Below are 19,214 nucleotides of genomic sequence, written 5' to 3'. Positions count from 1 at the left end.
TTAAACTAAATAAAAACTAACTAGTCGAAATGGATAAAATTATTTATTTGTAATATTTCACATCACAGAGAAACAAACATACATACCTATATAGTAACAACCTGTCATGAATTTTACTTCGTATCTGAAGAAATTAAAAAAATAAATGTCAGCGACTGTTGAAGTATAAAGATGTTATAAAAACGTGCATGTTTTCGCTTGTATTTTGGGGAAAAGCATGTATCCGTTTTAATAAAGCGATATAAAGTGTGCTTAAATGTATTGTCACATTTCCACTAAATAAACCACGAAAATACATGCTTTTTTTTGTCATTATGGGGTTTAAGTCAGAACTGAAGTTTTAGCTTAAAGATACAAACATTTTGTTGCCCTTAAAAGGTATATAGTTTCTCTTACAAGATTTTCTTACATATTAATACACTGTAGACAGTTCTAATTTTATATCCTATAGTAACTACGAATCTCCATTTTAACGCGACCTGATCAGAAAATTCAGTTCTGAGTAATACAGTTAATAGGTAAATAGAAAAAATGACGTGTGTACGTGTATTTTGCATTGGATTGTATATGGTATTATTTGAACGGGTGTAGAATCTACTATAAATTCTACAAACAAAAAAAATAGCTAAATATGTATCATCGACTATAAAATTGCGGGAAAATTAACCGTCCATTTTGGACTACCTTTGTCTTTGTAAAGATTCAAATACGAAAATGGACAAATAAAGTGAGAATACTAATAAACCGAAATAGGTACATTGTGCTTACATTCAATAACATTACTTTATTTCCAAATAATTTACAAACAAAAATATAATAGTGTGACGAAAAAATAATAATAGTAATAATCATATAAAAAAACGCTTGACTAGATTATAAACATATAATTTAAAATTGTAATGACTCGATACACTACCCAACAAGTAGGTTAAAATACTTACAATTTGTAATTTTTTTAAATATTATACACAACAAATTTTATCGCCTTTTTAAGACACATTCTCATGAATAATCTACATGGTTGTTTAATGTTTAAAACTTGTAAACAGTTTTAGTTACGTTGAGTTAATGTGTGTCATTAAAACGCGATAACTCACATGTTTCTACTAACTTTTATCTCTAAAAAATGGATGATTGTGTTTTACGTTAAAAATGGATGCTACTTTTGTCCATCATTTTTGGGTGTGGTCTTCGAGAGGAACTAAAATCACTTTTTAATCAATCGCGTCGAATTTACGCACTATAAGGACCATGGACTCCATGGATTTTATTAAGTCTATCATAACTAGAGTCCGGTTTTACGGAGTACTCCTGAAGTAGTCTAAAAAAATGTAAAAACATTCCAAAACACTATAAAACCTTTAAAATGCCTTGGAAAGCTTACAAAGCAGCCTAGAAGTTTCTAAAAGCTTTTATAACAGTCGAAAAGCTTCCAAATGCTTTTCAATTTATCTAGAAACTCTCAAAAGCTTCCGTATGCTTTTAAAGCAGTTTAACAGGTTCCAAAAGTTTCTAAAACCGTCTACAAGGTTTCAAATGTTTTAAAAGCAGTCCAGAACCTTCAAGGCTCTTTAAACTGTCGAAACACCTTCCAAATGCTTCTAAAGTAGTCTGAAAAGGTTTTAAAACACTACAGAAACTCCAAAATATGTCTAAAGCCTTCCAAAACAGTCTAGAAGCTTCCAAAAGCTTTTAAAACACCCTAAAGGCTTTCAAACAATCTTCAACTAGTCTAGAAGCTCTCAAAATATTTCAAGGCAGTCTAAAAGCTTCCAAAAGTTCAAATTCACATTTCTTAAAAGAAGTCCAGAACCATCAATGCTCCTAAAAAGATTTCAAAACACTACAGAAACTTCAAAATGCTTCTAAAGCAGTCGGAAGTCTTTCAAAACAGTCTAGAAGCGTTCAAAATCATTTAGAAGAGTCTAAAAGATTCCAAACGCTTTTCAACTAGTCGAGAAGCTCCCAGAAGATATTAAAGCAGTTTAGAAGCTTCCAAAAAATTTTGTGAACCGTGTAAGAGATTCCAAATGCTTCTAAAGCATCGCAGAACATTCAATATGCTGTTTAAACAGTCCAAAAACCTTCCAAATGCTCTCAAGTAGTTCAAAAGGCTTTTGAAGGTTTTCAAAACACTCTAACATATTTCGTATGGTTCTAAAGCAATTTGAAATCTTCAAAAAATTTCTAGAAGTAGAAGTGAAACAAATTTTGCATCTCTGAAAGAGTTTTGTGCTTTTTACAGATTTTTATGCTTTTTTGAAGAGAATAATTTTGCTTTTTAAACGCTTAATCCGGACTCTAATCATAACAAACATTTTTTTTTAAATAAACTACAAATTCCTGATTTATATGTGTTGAAATGCAGTTTTACTTTATGTAGGATGAGTCCATTAGGAATAAAAAAAAGTTGTTGATTGTTAGTCCAGATTTAACCGTTGTTCAGTATACGCCGTATTTAAAGCTTATTAATACACTTTGCCCTCTTTCACACATAAACACAACGCGTTTAAGTAAAGTCTGAACTATCAAAAGTGTCGTTCCAGGAATGTTTTACTTAAAATGCACATGTTTTTCCCTTAATAAATTAACATAAACGCCCTACGATAAATGACTCGACTGAAGCTACTTAGAATATTTAAGCGCCATATTATATTTGTATGTACACTTATTGATAATAAGGTATGTATATTATACTTTTTTTTTGTTAGAGACTCCAACCGTATGATTAAGAAAGATTTGAGCCCCCTTTCTTTTAAATGGGGGGGAGTTCTACTTTAGAACACTTTTTTGTGTTTATTGGAGATACATTTAAGATAACGTTTCATTTACCTGATTTTTCTACTTGAGCTTAGAATTACTTTGGGTCCATACAGATAAAACGGATGGCCTAAAAGAGGCATATACATTTTAATTGGTATATGCGTATGCAGCCATCACTCACGCTTAATAATTGTTTCAGAGACTCACTAAACTATATAAGTAGTCTAAAAAATATTATTCTGAAATTTCAAAAAATGATAATTATATTATTATAATAGTGAAACATAAATAACAATCACTTAGCTTAGTAAAATATAACAATTTACAAAAAAAAGCTAATTAGAAACAGTTCATTTATTAATAATAAATATACGCGATAAATGCATTTTTTTTGGGGGAGGCAAATGGCACGATGTTTTTTTTTTGTACAAATTATTCACAGAAATTTAGTCCGTTTTTAGGTGTTTACCCAAAAACCAAAAGGGACTAGTTATTTTGTGCTTTTTTAAGGTTTCGGCCCTGCTCCTCTGTGCGCTTGGCTGAAGCTTAAGGTGCGTTATTAATAAGAATAATTGTCGAAATGCTTCGGTTCCCTGACGGTGTTGTGTTAATATGTAAATAGTTTGTCTTTATGCTGGCCAATAAGATCCAGTTGTGGTAAACCCGACGAATACGATACAAACTGTTAGTTATTGAGAAAATTATGGAACAGGATGTTACTAAAAGTAAGTCTTTAGATTCACTTGATAACGTGGCCTACGTGGTGATTTAGGAGAAGCCTTATAACTTTTCCATTAACATGCTTAAATAAATACCTCAAATTCCAAGATTACGCCTTGGTTTACCACCACTGGAAAAATTGATGTTATGTATAAAATACAGAGGTAACTAAAAAAAAACTAGTAACTGTATGGTGTAGCAATAAATTTCAGGTCAAAAGGGCTGTTCTTTCAAACTGTGTTAGTTCAAGCTTTGACACCGTTTTTCTTCCTGACTTTACCAAACTTTGTAGTGTTTTTCAGGTTGTTGGATAGGAAATTTAATGAGGATTACAAAAATGTGCTTAAAACAGTCAGTTTCTCACTTCAAGTTGGTTTTACAGACGGTTTTGTCACTGACTGTCCTTTCAAACATGTGTTTCTGTTAGTTTAAGCTTTGACACCGCTTTTCTTCCTGACTTTACCAAACTTTGTAGTGTTTTTCAGGTTGTTGGATAGGAAATTTAATGAGGATTACAAAAATGTGCTTAAAACAGTCAGTTTCTCACTTCAAGATGGTTTTACAGACGGTTTTGTCACTGACTGTCCTTTCAAACATGTGTTTCTGTTAGTTTAAGCTTTGACACCGCTTTTCTTCCTGACTTTACCAAACTTTGTAGTGTTTTTCAGGTTGTTGGATAGGAAATTTAATGAGGATTTCAAAAATGTGCTTAAAACAGTCAGTTTCTCACTTCAAGTTGGTTTTACAGGCGGTTTTGTCCCTGACTGTCCTTTCAAACATGGGTTTTAGTTACTTTAAGTTTTGACACCGCTTTTCTCATTAAGTGTACCAAATTTTTTTGTGTTTTTCATGTTATTGGGTAGGAAATTTACCCAGTCACACTAAATTCTACTTTTCCAATTTTACTTTACTTAAATAACAGTCACAATCTTGCGTCTCAAATAACCTGAATAACCCTGTATAAGTATGTTTTATAATACAGGGTGATTCCAAAGTTGGTGCTTTCCTTTCACCCGCGAATATGGCTTCAAAAAATAAGTTTTAATAACGAAGATACAGGGTGTCAAAGTTTTACTGAAAAAAAAAACAAAATAAAAAATAACTTAAATTTAATTTTAACTAACTACAGGTTATTCCTTATCAACAGACATAAACAAAAACAAAAAAAATTTCAGCCGCCTTTGAACTAAGTTTTAATAATTTGACATTTTAAATTAAAACAGCATTTAATTGTAGGCACGCATTAAGACAGTTTTTATTTTTTTACTCGAAAGCGGTGCGTCGTAGCAAAAAATAATAAAAGGGGTTTTATTTTTAGAATTGAACAAGGAATTCAATAATAAATTTTATGTTGAAAAAAAACCAGTAGGGTAATATTTTTTTTCGAAAATGTTTTAAAAAAATTGTACGCGCGCCAGTTGTAAATGCAAGGAAATTGTTGTTTCTTGGAAAATTTCCTTTCCACGAAAATTTTGTTTAATTACTTCAAGTGGTTTGTCAAAATCATTAAATTTTAATTTTTTCAGTAAAACTTTGACCCTGTATCTTCGTTATTGATCATATTTCGAAAAAGCGTCAAAGAAAAAAAAACCTTATTTTTTGAAGCTCTATTCGCAGATGAAAGGAAAGCACCAACTTTGGAATCACCCTGTATATGCGCAAGACTTCAGAATATGGTAACTCGTAATATGAAAAACATATCTATTAACACCCTCTAAAATGGTAAATTTTAAAGAAATAGGAAATTTAGGTTATTGGATAGGTTATAAAAAACACTCTGTATAACGGTATTGAAACTAAAATCGATTTTTGATCTGGAAATCTGCATGGTTTCATAAGTAATGACTGCTCATATCCCTTTTGCTCAAGATTTTCTTGCTACACCCTTTTCATCAACTGATGAAACCGTAGTAGTTCTTCGCAGTAGATATTGATAAAAAAAACTTAATTTTAAATAAATTAAAAAGTCTCGTCATCACAAATTCTTGCGGTCTGTCGAAATGTCAACCGTCAAAACTGTACCCGACGTGTATCTAACATGTGCTGTCCGCAAAGACCGCAAACCTTATTACTCCCAAAGAACCACTGTCGATACACATATAAGTAAGTAAAAAGAAATAAAAAATGCCGGGTGGTACCTATTACGTGTATGTCCGTACCGTCGATGCGCATTAAGGTTCAATTAGCAAAGACCGCAATCGCGCAGATTGTTTGCGATAATGACGTCAGTCACTGCGTCGAACACGAATTGAATGTTGTGGGTGTCTGTCGCGCAGGTCATGTGGCAGTAGATTTCTTTGTTTGTCGACTTGTTCTTCGCTTCGAATTGTGCCTGGATGTAGGCGGCAGCCTCTCCGTATTCTTGCGCCCCTAAAACGTTAATCGTTAAAAGAGTGAAGAAAAAACGACGAAAATTGTATCTGTTCCAATCTGCTGCTAGTCCACTAGCACTGTTCGTAGGTTGTGATTGGTCGAGAAAAAGTAGCAAGCTGAAAGCTGCTTGTTTTTCACCAATCACATACTAAATATCTACGTAATACTATTGGCTTACCTGTATATTCGGGGAAACATATCGTCAGTGGGGATTTTCTAATTTTTTCTTCAAACAGATCTTTCTTGTTGAGGAAGAGAATGATGGAGGTGTCCGTGAACCACTTGTTGTTGCAAATCGAATCGAATAGCTTCAAACTCTCTTGCATCCGGTTCTAAATCAAACAAATCTCGTATGTTCACTTTTATAGATTCTAGTTTACTTTACTTTTAAATCTCACGATTATAATATCTTAAACGACGATATAGTACATTATTTATATGGTTTACTGTTTTAACTATACATAAGAAGTGTTTCTGAGATGGTTGATTGCCTTTGATGGTTTCCATGCTCTATAGAATCACGTCACATGATAACGTAGTTTGACAAACCCATAATATCCAACTGTTAATTTATGTCATCGTGCACCGCCCTCTATACTAGAAAGCCTAAAATGTCACTTTGCACAAACGTATGCAGATGCAGTAAGAAATATGTATTTTTTTTATTATTTCGTGTAGTTGATTGGAAGTTTTGAGTAAAGTTTATTCCTGATCCAGATATGTATAGATAGAGCTTTTTATACACAATCAAGTCCAGCCTAAACAAATTAGTTAGAACATTTGTCCTGAAAAGTACAATACACAGCAAACTAGTTTAAACACTGTTCAATGTAAGAAAATCTGTAAATCCTTGAAACTAGGTAAGCAAAACTGGTAAATGGTTCTATGTTATTACCAAGAACATTCATTCAAAATTATTTTTGTTGCTCTCACATTGAAGGATGCTTTAAAATGAACCTCACATACCTGTGCATGTAACAAAAACTTATGAAAACTTATAAACGGCAGCAAATATCCTCAAGTCTTAACTTTAAACCGTAAAAATTCATCTAATCCTAAAAAAACTCAATTTCCACAATACAAACAAACGCAAACTGTCACTACCATTTCCGCCATATTGGAATTTTTGACAAGCACCTTCTATCTTTCTAGTATAGTAGGCGGTGCATCGTGTCGTCACCACAGAAAACATTATAAATCAAAATCTTCCACTTAAATAGGAGGCCATGAAAAAACAAAATTTGACATTTAATTAACAGCTAATTTGATAGAATCCGCCGCTGGAGGGAACCACTTATTTTTCTCTGAAAATCACATGACCCCATGAATACAAAATTATACCCAGGCCACGTGATTTTTGGATCATATCGCGTCTAGATCCGAAAGAAAACGACTAATTTCCTAGTTGTCATTGTTGTTGTCACTATGACATCTATTTTGAATTTAAAATTTGAATATCTTTTACTAAAGTACTAAAAGGTATATTAAACGTAAAGTTAAAGTTGCATATTTGTGCTGTTCGTGAGTGATATGAGAGTGTCAAGAAGAGCAACTTCTAGCAGGTTTCCTAATCCCGAAACAAACCCCGATTAAAGCTTATTGGAAATGATCTAATTTTTCAACTCTCGCCATGAAAATATTTATCAAGTGTGTATTGTTGAATTACTTTTTTCTTGATAAATAACATATAACCTGGGTATATAGTATAAAATAACATCACACATAGCATGTTGTGGTGTTATTATTGTATTTGCATTGGTAAAAGCAGGTTCACCATTATAGTCCGACTTACTAATTATTTACTATAGTACACACGTTTTTATCAAAACCTTATATTAACAAATAGAAAAACAAACAAACAATAGAGTTTCTGTTTAATGTGAAAGCACACCAAATATAACCGGCTTAGCAAAACATTGCCCTCTCGCGGAGAAATTATCGTAATAGCAATCTGTCAAAACGTGACTTCAAACATTTCCATTGACATGTAAATCTACATGTATAATGTTTTCTATGGTCGTCACAATCATTCTACACGCTCCATGGAGCGCCAGCTCAAATATATCTCGTTTATAAGTACCAACTTTTGAAACTCATTATTACAGTGTTAAGCTGATTAGACTACAGTAATTGCTAGAGATAGAAAATTCTTAGAAACTAATTTTTGGAGAAAATGCCAAGGAAATTTTAGGACAATTAAAGAGAATAATTAAAAAATGCTAATAAAATGGTGGCTAATAATGAAATTGGAAAAATTCAAGTAGATTCTTGGAGTCACTGTAAGTATAGTCTTTACAGCTTCATGGATGCAAATTTGACAGTTCACAACGTTAAGGAACATATTTATTCTTACGTTACGTGACAGCTGTTTGGTCTACCAGTATAAATTACTCACACGTGAGTAATGGAAAAATGTTCAAACTCACCGTCGTCTCGTCCTCGTGCAACACCTGGTCGTATTCGCTCATCGCCACGCAGAAAATGATCGCAGTCACGTCCTCGAAACAGTGAATCCATTTTTTCCTCTCCGATCGTTGCCCGCCCACGTCGAACAATCTGGACAAATTAAAGTCTTAGTTTGAGCCACTCTCGTTCCGAAAACTAGCCGGTAATTTATTGGCCGTATTACGCGAAAAGCATGAAATATGCATGATAATATATCGACGTCTGCCAAAATCTATAGAACGGGCGTTGGCCCCGGCCAACTTTACTAGTTGCGCTACCACTTGTCTGTTTCGTGCCAAACTCGAGCAGAATGAATGAACACTTACTTGAAATTGAGGTTTTTGAATGAGAAGTGCACCTCGACGATACCGGTGGTTTTCACTCGCGTCCTGAGGATATCTTGTTCGGTCGGCTGGTAGTCTTTTGCTCCTAACCGGTCCAAATCGTCTAGGAAACTGGAATAAAATTGTCCGTTTAATTTCCAATTTTTATATGCATTATTGTTGTCGCAGCTGTTGTTATTGTTTTTGTTTACTAGTGTTAATTTGTTTAATAGTTTCTTGTTGACACAACTAACACATAGGAAAACCAAACCTCACTACACCATTCTACAAGTATGTAAACCTACTTCCTATAGCAAATTAGCTAAAAAAGAGCACCTAAAGAACTGAATTTATTTATTTTCACTCTTTTAAATATTATGTTAAATTCTTGATTCAATTCAGTTTTAATTTACCAAAAACCATTAATAACATTCAGAAGATTTCAATTAGAAAAAATGGATAATTTTTCCAGTGGAGTAGAGAAAATTATACAGTACAAAATTATACTTCATAAGAATGTTAATTTATAAAAATTTAAAGTATTTTTAAACCTAAAAACATACAGATTCTAAGGCATAAAATAAAATCACTCTCAAATGCAGTTTCCCAGAAATTTTTTTCAGTTAGTCTTCAAGAAACATACTACAAGTATTATATCCACAATATAGTCGTCAGCTCACTCTGTCAAAACTGAAAAGCAGAAACAAAGAACTCGCGACGCAAATCGTTTAGTTTGGAAATGGAAAACCTAACGTAGACATAAAGTTATATTGCCTAGTCGCACATAAACTAAGTGAACCGTGAGGGAGTTAGAGACAGTTTACGGGGGCGACGCAAATAAAAAAAACGGACAATTCGCCAGAGCTACAACCCCCGCAAATTACTGGTCGCCCCCGCACATACAGGAGTTGTATTCTGATTAAAAGTTAAGGTCCTTCGTTCACTTTAACGTGATTCTCCCTGGTCTCGAGAGGGTTTCTGACCTGGTTGAAGAAAAACAGTTGCGTGTTCGATTTTTTAATTTCAAAGAGGGTTGCAGTTAAAAATAAACAAAACAATTTAGACAAAAACAGAAGATCAGTTCACAAACAAATGTTTTGATATGTGGCATTAGCTGAATTTTCATAATATTTTGTTTTTTTAGCTATAGGAAGGATGATCGCTTTGCCTAGATTACTTTCCTTCAAGTGAACAGTATTTTTGTCTTGTTTTGTTATACTTACTATTTGGCAGAGTCATTGAGCTGGTACTCATTAGATCGGGCAAAGCATTCTTGCACTCCAGAATCCGCCCACAGCCGTTTCATGGCGGCAAGAAGCTCTTCCGAAAACGCTTCCGTGTCTTCCATCCTCTGGATAACGTCGAACACCATTTTACCATCGAGCTGTGAAACATGAAAACAATATAAGTTTTGCGATAGTGACAACAAAAGGTCATCAAACCGATGTTTTTCCGACCGGTTAGGAATGTAAATCGCTGTATTATCAAAAGTCGTCTCAGTAGTTTACAGTAATCTTAATATGGCAGGAAAATCGTAAAATAACTATTAACGTAGCAACGCGCTTTTATCTAGATTGATTTTCTATATGGTACGTTTACGCCCGGTTGGAATGTGTTTACAAATCAGATAAACTGACACGGGTTACTGACTAGAATAATTCACGTATAATGACTTTATAAATGATTATTTCTAGATCAACGGCAAGTGACATTTAAAAAAGCCATTGATGAATTTCACCAACAAGTGCTTCTCAAAAATGTCCGAATTGTAAATAGTCAATATGGTATTTGTTTGAATTGGATTTGTAGACTTTTAAGTAAGAGCTTTGTTTATTGGCGGTTGAGCTAACTGAAATGCCTGGTTTTTCTGAAAAAACCGTGTCCTTTATAGTATCTTTAACGAGGTTCAAATGTTGAACTAAATAACTAAATAAATCAAAGATTTTGCGATGAAACAAATACTTGCCTCTCTTTCATTGTTTCCATACTGGATTCCGAGATTGGGCATAGCCCGCAAAATCGCCACCAGTGACTGGATGGTATTACTGTACACCACTGGTCTGTACTGCTTGAAATCCTCCGGTGTAAACCCACTCTCGTGGATAATTCTGGAAAGCAACGTACCATTAACACGAAAATCATTGATAATTTCAACCAATAAACTTATATCAGCAAGACCATTTTCATGTTATCTCTCTGATAAATATATCAAGCCTCTATTCCAGTAATCAATATTATTAGTGGGAAACATGATTAAGTGTGTCTTTCCGCTACTCATATATTCCGCAAAGAGAATTCCTGTTATTTCGATTTTATTTTTGGCCCCAAGTTTATATGACGTTTTGTTAATGTAAACCGAATTACCGATTTATTCCGGTGGATTTATTTGCGAAGCAATGAAGCAGGGCTTAGACTAATAGGTTGTAGGCTACAAACAGATCCGGCTCGGGTTTATTAAGACTATTTTTAAAAATATTTTGGTTTTTACTTCGATAGAATGACAAAGAACAGACGAATAAATTAGAACCGCGTTTGTTAAGATTAATAGTAAATCTAACGGTTTATGGTTTTGGTTTACAAGCCTTTTACTAGCAGTGTTATTGGCACAGATAAAAATGTGTGATAGAGTGATTACAAAATTCAGGTGCGGACGTTGCGTAAAGAATGCTTATTTATTGGCGTTTTTAAGTTAAGATCGCAGCGCCAGTTGAACTAAAATCAGTAAAATCGGGCAACAAGTTCCTAACCTAACATTATAAATAAATAATATGACGCTGTCACTGTCAAAATCAATGTAAACAAAGGGAGAAATGACAGCTGGAATGCCCGAAACTGTTTTCAGAACTGATCACCAGAGGGAGTATATCTCTTACCTTGAAACGCCAATAATATTTACACTAGAGAGGACAGAAATAGTAAAATGTCAAGTTTCATTGGTTGAATGTTCACGTGACTAAGACATTTTCTGACTTGTGACCAATGGATGTACCTGTTTCTCGGATTACTAGCTTTATTCAAAATCAGTAAACTTACTCTGGAAGAAAACTGCTTCTTAGGAGACTATTCCTGCAAAAGTTGCTTTTGTAAAATAACAGGAAATAAATAAAGACAGCAAAGGATACTGCAACATAATATTGACATCTTGATTAACATTCTTGTTTTAATTAAAAAAATCTTAGTTAGCACCTAAATTAGGTATGTTCTATAAATATTGAGAAAATACCTTAATTTGTGATACACTTCTATATCTGAGGTGCTTTCCAGTGATTAAAATTTAGGAACAGAGTACTCCGAGGTGTATAGCTTTTCAACTGTTCTTCTTTGCCTAGCACTGGAACATTCAAACTAGAATTGAACTGTATAAGTATACTTAACGGAGCAACAAGTACCAATTTATCGGGTGGTGAAAAGTCCCGACCCCCCGACCCACTGGAACGGTCAAAAGTAATTCACTAACAGTCGGGAACTACTCCGAGCAGTTCATATAGGTCACTGGAAAGCACCTCTGTTCGCATTGTCCACTTGTCCAGATCAACAAAAAGCTCAAAATCCTTTTCCAGGGAGCAAAACGGAGAGGGTTTTTAGGATTGGGAAACGTAAAGCGGCTTCCATCACTGTCTGGTTTGCAACCAGGAATCACAGAACCAGCTTTTCCAATGTTTTTAAAATAACCGATTAAGGAAACACTCACAAAACAGAAAAAAATTACAACCAAAACAATTGTTTCTCTTAGAAATGGGAAATAGGGTTAGGATTTAGAATTTTAGAAAACAGGTTGATTTTGATGTTTGACATGACAGTATTGACACAAGTAAAATCTGACTGGCGTGTTGCTTTACTATTTCAATGACATTAGACGGAACAGGATAAAGATACATTGGTTTTGCACTAAACTGACCAATCAAAAAACGCCATTGGTTTAGTGTCTATTTTTAGGTTATCTATGCATAATATAATATACAAGGAACAAAATGTCAAATAAACCAGTATAAATATTCATGATTAAAAATAACTCTGTAATCAACCAACCAAAAAGGGAATATAAAAGAACAGTCTGCGAACTTTTTAACAGAATTCTGAAAAGGGTTTTTATATAAAAAAAAGCAATTTCTCTGATCTAAAAAAAATCCTCAGGCCACTCGGTTCAGAGAACTGGCACAATTGAATTATACTGTGTAAATAGCGTCCCGAGGGAAGCCAAGTACAGACCATGTTTTCACAGTAACATTAGCTGACGTCAGTCCGGTTTTAATGAATTAATATTTTGGTGAATACGAGTGGGTGACACGAGGGCGTAACCCGGTAACTTCGATAAGATATGTTGGGAATTTTTGGATGTATGTAGAATAGGGAGTGTGCGTACATGCGTTAATGCCACGTTCCCGGGAGAATAATATGTTCGAAAAGTTGCTATAAATAGATTCGACAGTCCCGGAGTATTCAGAATAGAGTTTTCCATATCATATTGATCAATATACGTGCGTTTACCGAGTTATTAAAGCATTATAGACAGCCGATGCTCTTATTGAAAACGTGCCAATAATGTAAAACGTCAGCGCATGTTTGACAATGCACTCTGTCTATATTTGGACAGGTAAATGGAAATTTTTGCCAAGATATGATTAGCGGAAAGAGAACAAAGCCTGACAAACATTGATTTTACACAAATCAGTGTCAGGATCATGGTAAGTCCACAATGTGTAAAGCAGCAATCTGAAACCTGCTTTTTGCACCAATCACAATTGTCACCTTTTTAATCGAATGAAACAATAATACTCACTTCATTTGTTTGACTATGGTGCTCTTTCCAGACTCTCCAGCTCCTGCAAGAAAAAATTACAATTACTGTATGATGAATAGAACCATTAAACAACATAAGAATTTTACTTATTCAGGTGTAATTCTATTAATTATTATACAGGCGTGGTAAATCCAAAACCGACCATAGGAAAACCGTGTAACTGACAGAGAAACGTAGGTAATTGCATGCGCGGGAGAAAGACAGAAAACGAAAAAAATATCAAGTAGGCCATATTTTCAGCGCGCTGTTGCCAAAAGCCAAGTTATTTTGTCGACGGTATTTGAGTGATACTTGGCGTTTGGCAACAGCGCGCTGAAAATATGGCCTACTTGATATTTCTTCTTGTCTTAGTCCCGCGCATGCAATAATGTACGTTTCTCTGTCCGTTACGCGGTTTTGCTATGGTCGGTTTTGGATTTACCACACTTGTATAATACTACCAAGACACTCGCCACAGGACAGGAAGGAATGGCAAAGTTGGCGAATTCCATGTTATGAAAGAAACAACTATTACAAAGTAATGCTCTAGACAAAGATAAAGCATACCTTTATTGAAAGTGACATGTTACGTCAATGTGGCAAATCGGATGTGTCGTGATCACGTGACCACTTTGTCAGAAAGTCTAATTAAAATGTTGTGATCAAAACTGTAAAATGACGTCACATCCGTTTTCGCACATGTCACTTACATTAAAGTTATGCTTCATCTTTAGAGCATTGATCTGCAGCAGTTCTCTCTTCTTATCATGGGATTTATATGAAATTTCCAGACTGTTATATGATATATGATACCAGAATGTTGTAATTAAATTAAAACAGGCAATTTAGAGATTTTGTTCAAAGGGTGATGGGATGAGGTGATAGTTGCGACATAAAGGGTGCTATTGGGATTGGGGGAGTTAAACAAGAAAGGATCAAACAGTCGCGTCGTCAAAAGTGATTACCGTGAATCATGAGCGGTATTAATGGGTTTGCCAATGTAATAAATGGGGGGGTTTATTTAATATAGCCGGAACCGTCTGGAATAAACATTTTATGTCTACATAGCATTGATGGCTTTGGAACTGTCATAAATCATAACCCCGGAACAAAAAGGTCAAACTCGAGAAGGCAAACAGTGTAGTAAGCTTTTAAAAACTAAAACATGTTGTTAGTTGCCTTTTTTTTTGAATGATGAACCATACCGGAAGTGATAAATTACGATTGTTAATGAAATAAAAATCAGGATATAATACTGGAAAACGACATATAGGGGACAATCAAATTGAGGTCAAAATGCTAGGATTGATCATGAATATATGACTAAACCAATATGGCGGCTATCAAAAGCCATTGCGACATGAATCCATCGCTTTGAGTGCATTCAAATCAAACATGCAACATGTTAAAGTTCGGATCAATAAAACAGCAGCCTTTCATTTCCAGGCGTCAAACTCTCGAACAAGCTGAGTTTATGTAAAATGTAGTCCGCATTCGGTTGTTCCGAAAAGCCTTTTTTCCCTAACGAAATTTTGTTGGTCAGGTCCTAATTACACATTTTGAAACTAAAACACTATTGTGGCTAAAAACCAGGTTACTAATGGTTGGGTGAGGCAAACGTTAATTTGATTACACGGTTTGTTTTTATATGAGACGTCAGGGAATTAACTAACAGGTGTGTACCCGGTTATTGAATTGGCGTTTACTCGATTGTAATTCTCTCTAATGATCCTTCATAGCTTTACGGTAATTGGTTTTCTCAAGTGTTACCTCCCACAATTGTTTGGTGCTCCCGGCCATCATCAAACGCAACAATCGAGCGAAACTATAGTAATTAATCACAAATTCGTGAATCCAATGAATGTGTAGGCTGGAGGACAATTGCGTGATCTTTTAATTGTTCAGGTCAAGTGGATCCAATTCGGGTCGTTTAAAAGGAGAGGTGCAAGAATTAAGATTGATTTATAGGAAGATCTAAGAATAGCGTAACTGCTAAAACATTCCTACCCACATTGTACGGATTGTTTCGTTTGGTTTATGTTTTATACAAAAATGTTTAAGACTTGTAGAGTTCAAACAGTAAAAATCATATCTAATATATAATAATAGTAAAAATCACAATTTATGAAATACGTTAAGAGTTCGGAAGTGCCTTTACTATGGATTATAAGCTGTAAATGCTATGGTAAGGGTATTTTTATGGGCTTTTAAGACAAAGTGTAATCGGTAGTTTCAGGAGGATGTAACAAGCTTAACTAAAGAGGAGTTTTTAAAGTTTTTGAACTGCTCACATCACAGCATCCAGCCAAGTGGACATAACTGGTAGGTTTTGCTTGAGAATTATTGCTAAATCGTAAAGAAAAATTCAGATTTATCTCCCAGGCAAGTGACTTTAAGATTTCGTTCACAAAAAACTGAGAAGAAGAGAAGGAGGAATAACATTATTGTGTCACGATTCGGCCGTAAATTAAAGAAAAAAACAACTAAACATTCAAAGTTTGACTGGAAATAAAGTGGTGACGCGCACAGGAAGAAAACCTGTTGCATCCAGTCTGAAACCAATATTTAAAGTATCACAGGACACAATGTCTTCATGGATGACGCCTGTAAAGCAATATGCTGGTCCTGCCTCCAAAAAGACCCAATTTATTATCAAGTATATCCCAGCTGAACCCACATACTTCCTGAAAATGGTTCCACAAAGACATCCAGTTGAAGACATTGAAATACTGTTAAACATTATTCATACCATTAGTGCTAAAAACCCCATGGTTTATTATAAAAATTGATATTTCTAGTTGTAAATAATAAGTTTCCTGTTATTTTATAAAATATTTTTGCAGGGGTTTGTACAGTTTTTTCCTAAACACATTTACCTTTACCATACAAAAAGGCCCAGTCTGTTTGACAGATGGCAGCAACTATAGTTGACTCCGTCACTTCTGTGCTAAATAGACAGAGACAGCTAATTGCTTTGTTTTAGCAGTATAGGCAACCAGCCATATGAGACAATCAAGCTAGCCATGACAAAATCAGTATGGCTGCCAGATTTTGTGTCTTTTTGTGGATGAAAAATATGTTTTTTTCTTCGTATTGGTATGGAAGTTTGTGATTTTCAATTCTCTTCATATTGATTGTAGTGCTAGTTCCAAAATTGAGGTAATGAAAGTTTAGATTTATAGTTTTTCAATATTATGGCAGCTGCTTTACGTATCTCAATTTTATCTAAACACGCCAATAGTTTTGTCTTTCTCAACAATCTCAATTCTCATAGTTGTCCTTCGTGATCCATTGCGGGACTCATTTCCATTGAAACAAATATAACGGGTATGACGTAAAACAGTACTAACGTAAATATACATATCGTCTCAAATCTGTTTATGTACGTACCCGTACGTGTATATTTAAATCATCCTCGGGCTTAAAATAATATTTTTTAACCGGCTTTTAACTGAGTCGACTGCTAAAAGGGATTGCAAGACTTTTTTCATCAAATTGGTGTAGGCGTGAAAGCCGTGAATGCGGTAATAAAGGTCACTGCGACTGACCTCATACCGTACAAAAGTTTCTTTCCCATTTTATATGCAAGCAAACCGATATGACCCTTTCCACCTTTAAAGTATGTTTCACCCCGGAAGTGTGTCCTTTTCTACGTCACATGGTTTCATATTATGGTGTACCAAACAAATGTGGCTTTTACTAGGCCCCGTCTCTATTCTGCTTATAGCAAAATGAGCGAAACAAAATATGTATGGACGTCTTATATGAATTTTTAACAAAAAAAAAACAGTCAAACTTTTGTCAAAGTGTCAGCTGTCATTTTAAAATACAAAATGTTTGTTTTTAGTTTACTTTTTTAGCAAGTAGTGTTAATAAATTTTTTAGCAAGTAGTGTTAATACCTATCAATACCCGTTTTGAGGCATTTATCATTTTATGTGAAATTTGATATTTTCGGTCTCCAAAACATTTTTAATTTATACATATCAGGAAAGGTTTTTTTCTTGATATTTGTGTTTTGTCATGTAGGTATAATACAGTGTGGTCAAAAAATCAGTTATAAAAAGGAAAGAAAGATTCTCTCTCTCATTCTCTGAACTTATTTTAAAAAATCACTTTTAAATTGATACATTGAACCACCCTGTAACTATCAAAATAACCGAATTAACGAAGGTTAAAGTAGTAGTTGTCAAATTTAGTCAAAACTGTCTTTATTGTCACACACAACACTTTGTATAGACTTTTATATGTCAATGGATAGAAAATAAAATAAAAAAGGTTTTCAAAAAATATGGCCGCCTGTGTTGATAGGTTGCTTCGTTTGGCCGCCAGAGGGCTCCAAAGCTAATGTTTCCCTTGACTGTTACCGCTCTAATATCTTTAAAGAAAATCGGGCAGATACGGCCCAGATATTTGGCACAAACCTATCACAATTATTGCCAAATCTAGAATAGTAGCAAAACTGTAGAAATACAATCATTAAGGTCGATTTTCGCTTGCACTAACAGGCCAACATAACGCAAAAACCATTAGGATAGTGGCGGTGTTTCAGGCAAATTTAACCCTTACGAAAATTCATTCATTTGCTAAAACAGTTTTTCAAAAAATGTCCAAGCATTACGTCGTGGTAGATCTAGAAAGTCACGTGACCGTGTTTTCCTAATTTTCTAAGATCAAATTAACCTTTAACCAGTCAAAAAATGTTTGTGGTGCATCCTGTCACCGTAAACCACAAACCGTGAATAAAACACATGTATTTGTAGTACTTTGTATATACTTTTATATGTCGATGGACAGCCAATGAAATGAGCTTCCCATTGACGTATAAAAATCGATTGGTTAGCCGTTTGCCCCCTAGAGAGAGTGGGGTATATTTTTGTTTAATTCTCAAAAACTCGCGTAATTGCACTAACTTTGGTAGATTTTTGTACGTCAATGGACAGTCAAAGAAATGAGCTTTCTAAAAATATCCCTATGTGGGTTGACAGGTTAGACGGTTTGGCCGCTAGAGGGCGTCAAATTTGACCAATTTTTTTATCACTTTTTTGGTGCATCCTGTTGTTTAATCCTCAAAAACTCGTTTAATTGCACTACTTTTGGTAACGTTTTATACGTCAATTGATAGCCAATGAAATGAGCTTTCTAAAAATACCCAACTGGGGTTAATAGGTTGGACGGTTTGGCCACCAGAGGGCGTCAAAGTTGAGTCATTTTTTCATGACTTTTTTGGTGCATTTTTTTGTTCAATCGTTAATAACTAGCTTATTTGCTACACTTTGTATACGGCATGATGGAGTGCATGACAGCCAGTGGACATGTGACAGATCCGTGAATTTTAGCCCTTGAGGATGAGTCGTTTATACACTCGAAACATGTTGGGCAGATAGTAGACGACCCTACTTCAAACAAACAAAAAACTTAACGAAAACTATAGCTGTTGTATTCATGTTGAGATGCAGCTTTTGAATTATTATTCAAAACAAATAAATCGGCTTTAAAATGGCTTATTAGCGACAGTTGAGTAACAATAATTTGCATGATTAGCATTGCTAATATGTTATGGTCTATTTATTCAACGAACTGGTATAGTAGACAATAGTGGAGGCGAAATAAAGGAAGTCGCTTCGGAAACTTATTGGTCGGTTTCATGGTTCTGTTTAACACAAAAGAAAATATGCTGAACAAACAATTGCAGGAACTAATAGACTTGCGTGGCAGAGCTTACCTACAATCTTGTACGGTAGCTAATCGAGGTTTCAGTATGTTTTTTTATTCAGTATATTATTCACGATTTTGAATTATTCACGTTTT

At 34.5% G+C, this 19,214-nt stretch overlaps 1 protein-coding gene and 1 long non-coding RNA gene across 10 annotated transcripts in view; one reads left to right on the top strand and one right to left on the bottom strand.

The window, feature by feature from the left end:
- Window positions 1-26: 26 nt before the first annotated feature.
- Galphao (G protein alpha o subunit) overlaps window positions 27-19,214 on the bottom strand; it is a 31,074-nt gene continuing 11,886 nt past the window's right edge. For 5 of the 9 annotated variants that reach the window (XM_081972892.1, XM_081972886.1, XM_081972888.1 and 2 more), the window contains exons 3-9: window positions 13,405-13,447; window positions 10,591-10,732; window positions 9,848-10,008; window positions 8,628-8,756; window positions 8,283-8,412; window positions 6,035-6,188; window positions 27-5,853 (exon numbers count right to left, since the gene is read on the bottom strand). In XM_081972892.1, coding sequence (XP_081829018.1) covers window positions 5,666-5,853; window positions 6,035-6,188; window positions 8,283-8,412; window positions 8,628-8,756; window positions 9,848-10,008; window positions 10,591-10,732; window positions 13,405-13,447 — 947 coding nt within the window. In that variant the 3' untranslated portion in view covers window positions 27-5,665. Of the gene's footprint in view, window positions 5,854-6,034; window positions 6,189-8,282; window positions 8,413-8,627; window positions 8,757-9,847; window positions 10,009-10,590; window positions 10,733-11,847; window positions 11,956-12,013; window positions 12,360-13,404; window positions 13,448-19,214 lie in introns of those variants that run through there. The other 4 variants (XR_014177026.1, XR_014177027.1, XM_081972889.1 and 1 more) reach the window with 4 other exon arrangements.
- LOC145724474 (uncharacterized) lies at window positions 15,435-16,252 on the top strand. Its single transcript, XR_014177009.1, has 3 exons — window positions 15,435-15,589; window positions 15,641-15,726; window positions 15,774-16,252. It is a non-coding gene; the product is annotated as an uncharacterized LOC145724474 (long non-coding RNA).

The sequence above is a fragment of the Ips typographus genome, linkage group LG2, assembly GCF_016097725.1.
Source record: "Ips typographus isolate SLU linkage group LG2, UJ_Ityp_2.0, whole genome shotgun sequence".
NCBI lineage: Eukaryota > Metazoa > Arthropoda > Insecta > Coleoptera > Curculionidae > Ips > Ips typographus.
Note: the sequence above shows the minus strand (reverse complement) of the source record. Positions and strands in the feature narration are given on the sequence as shown.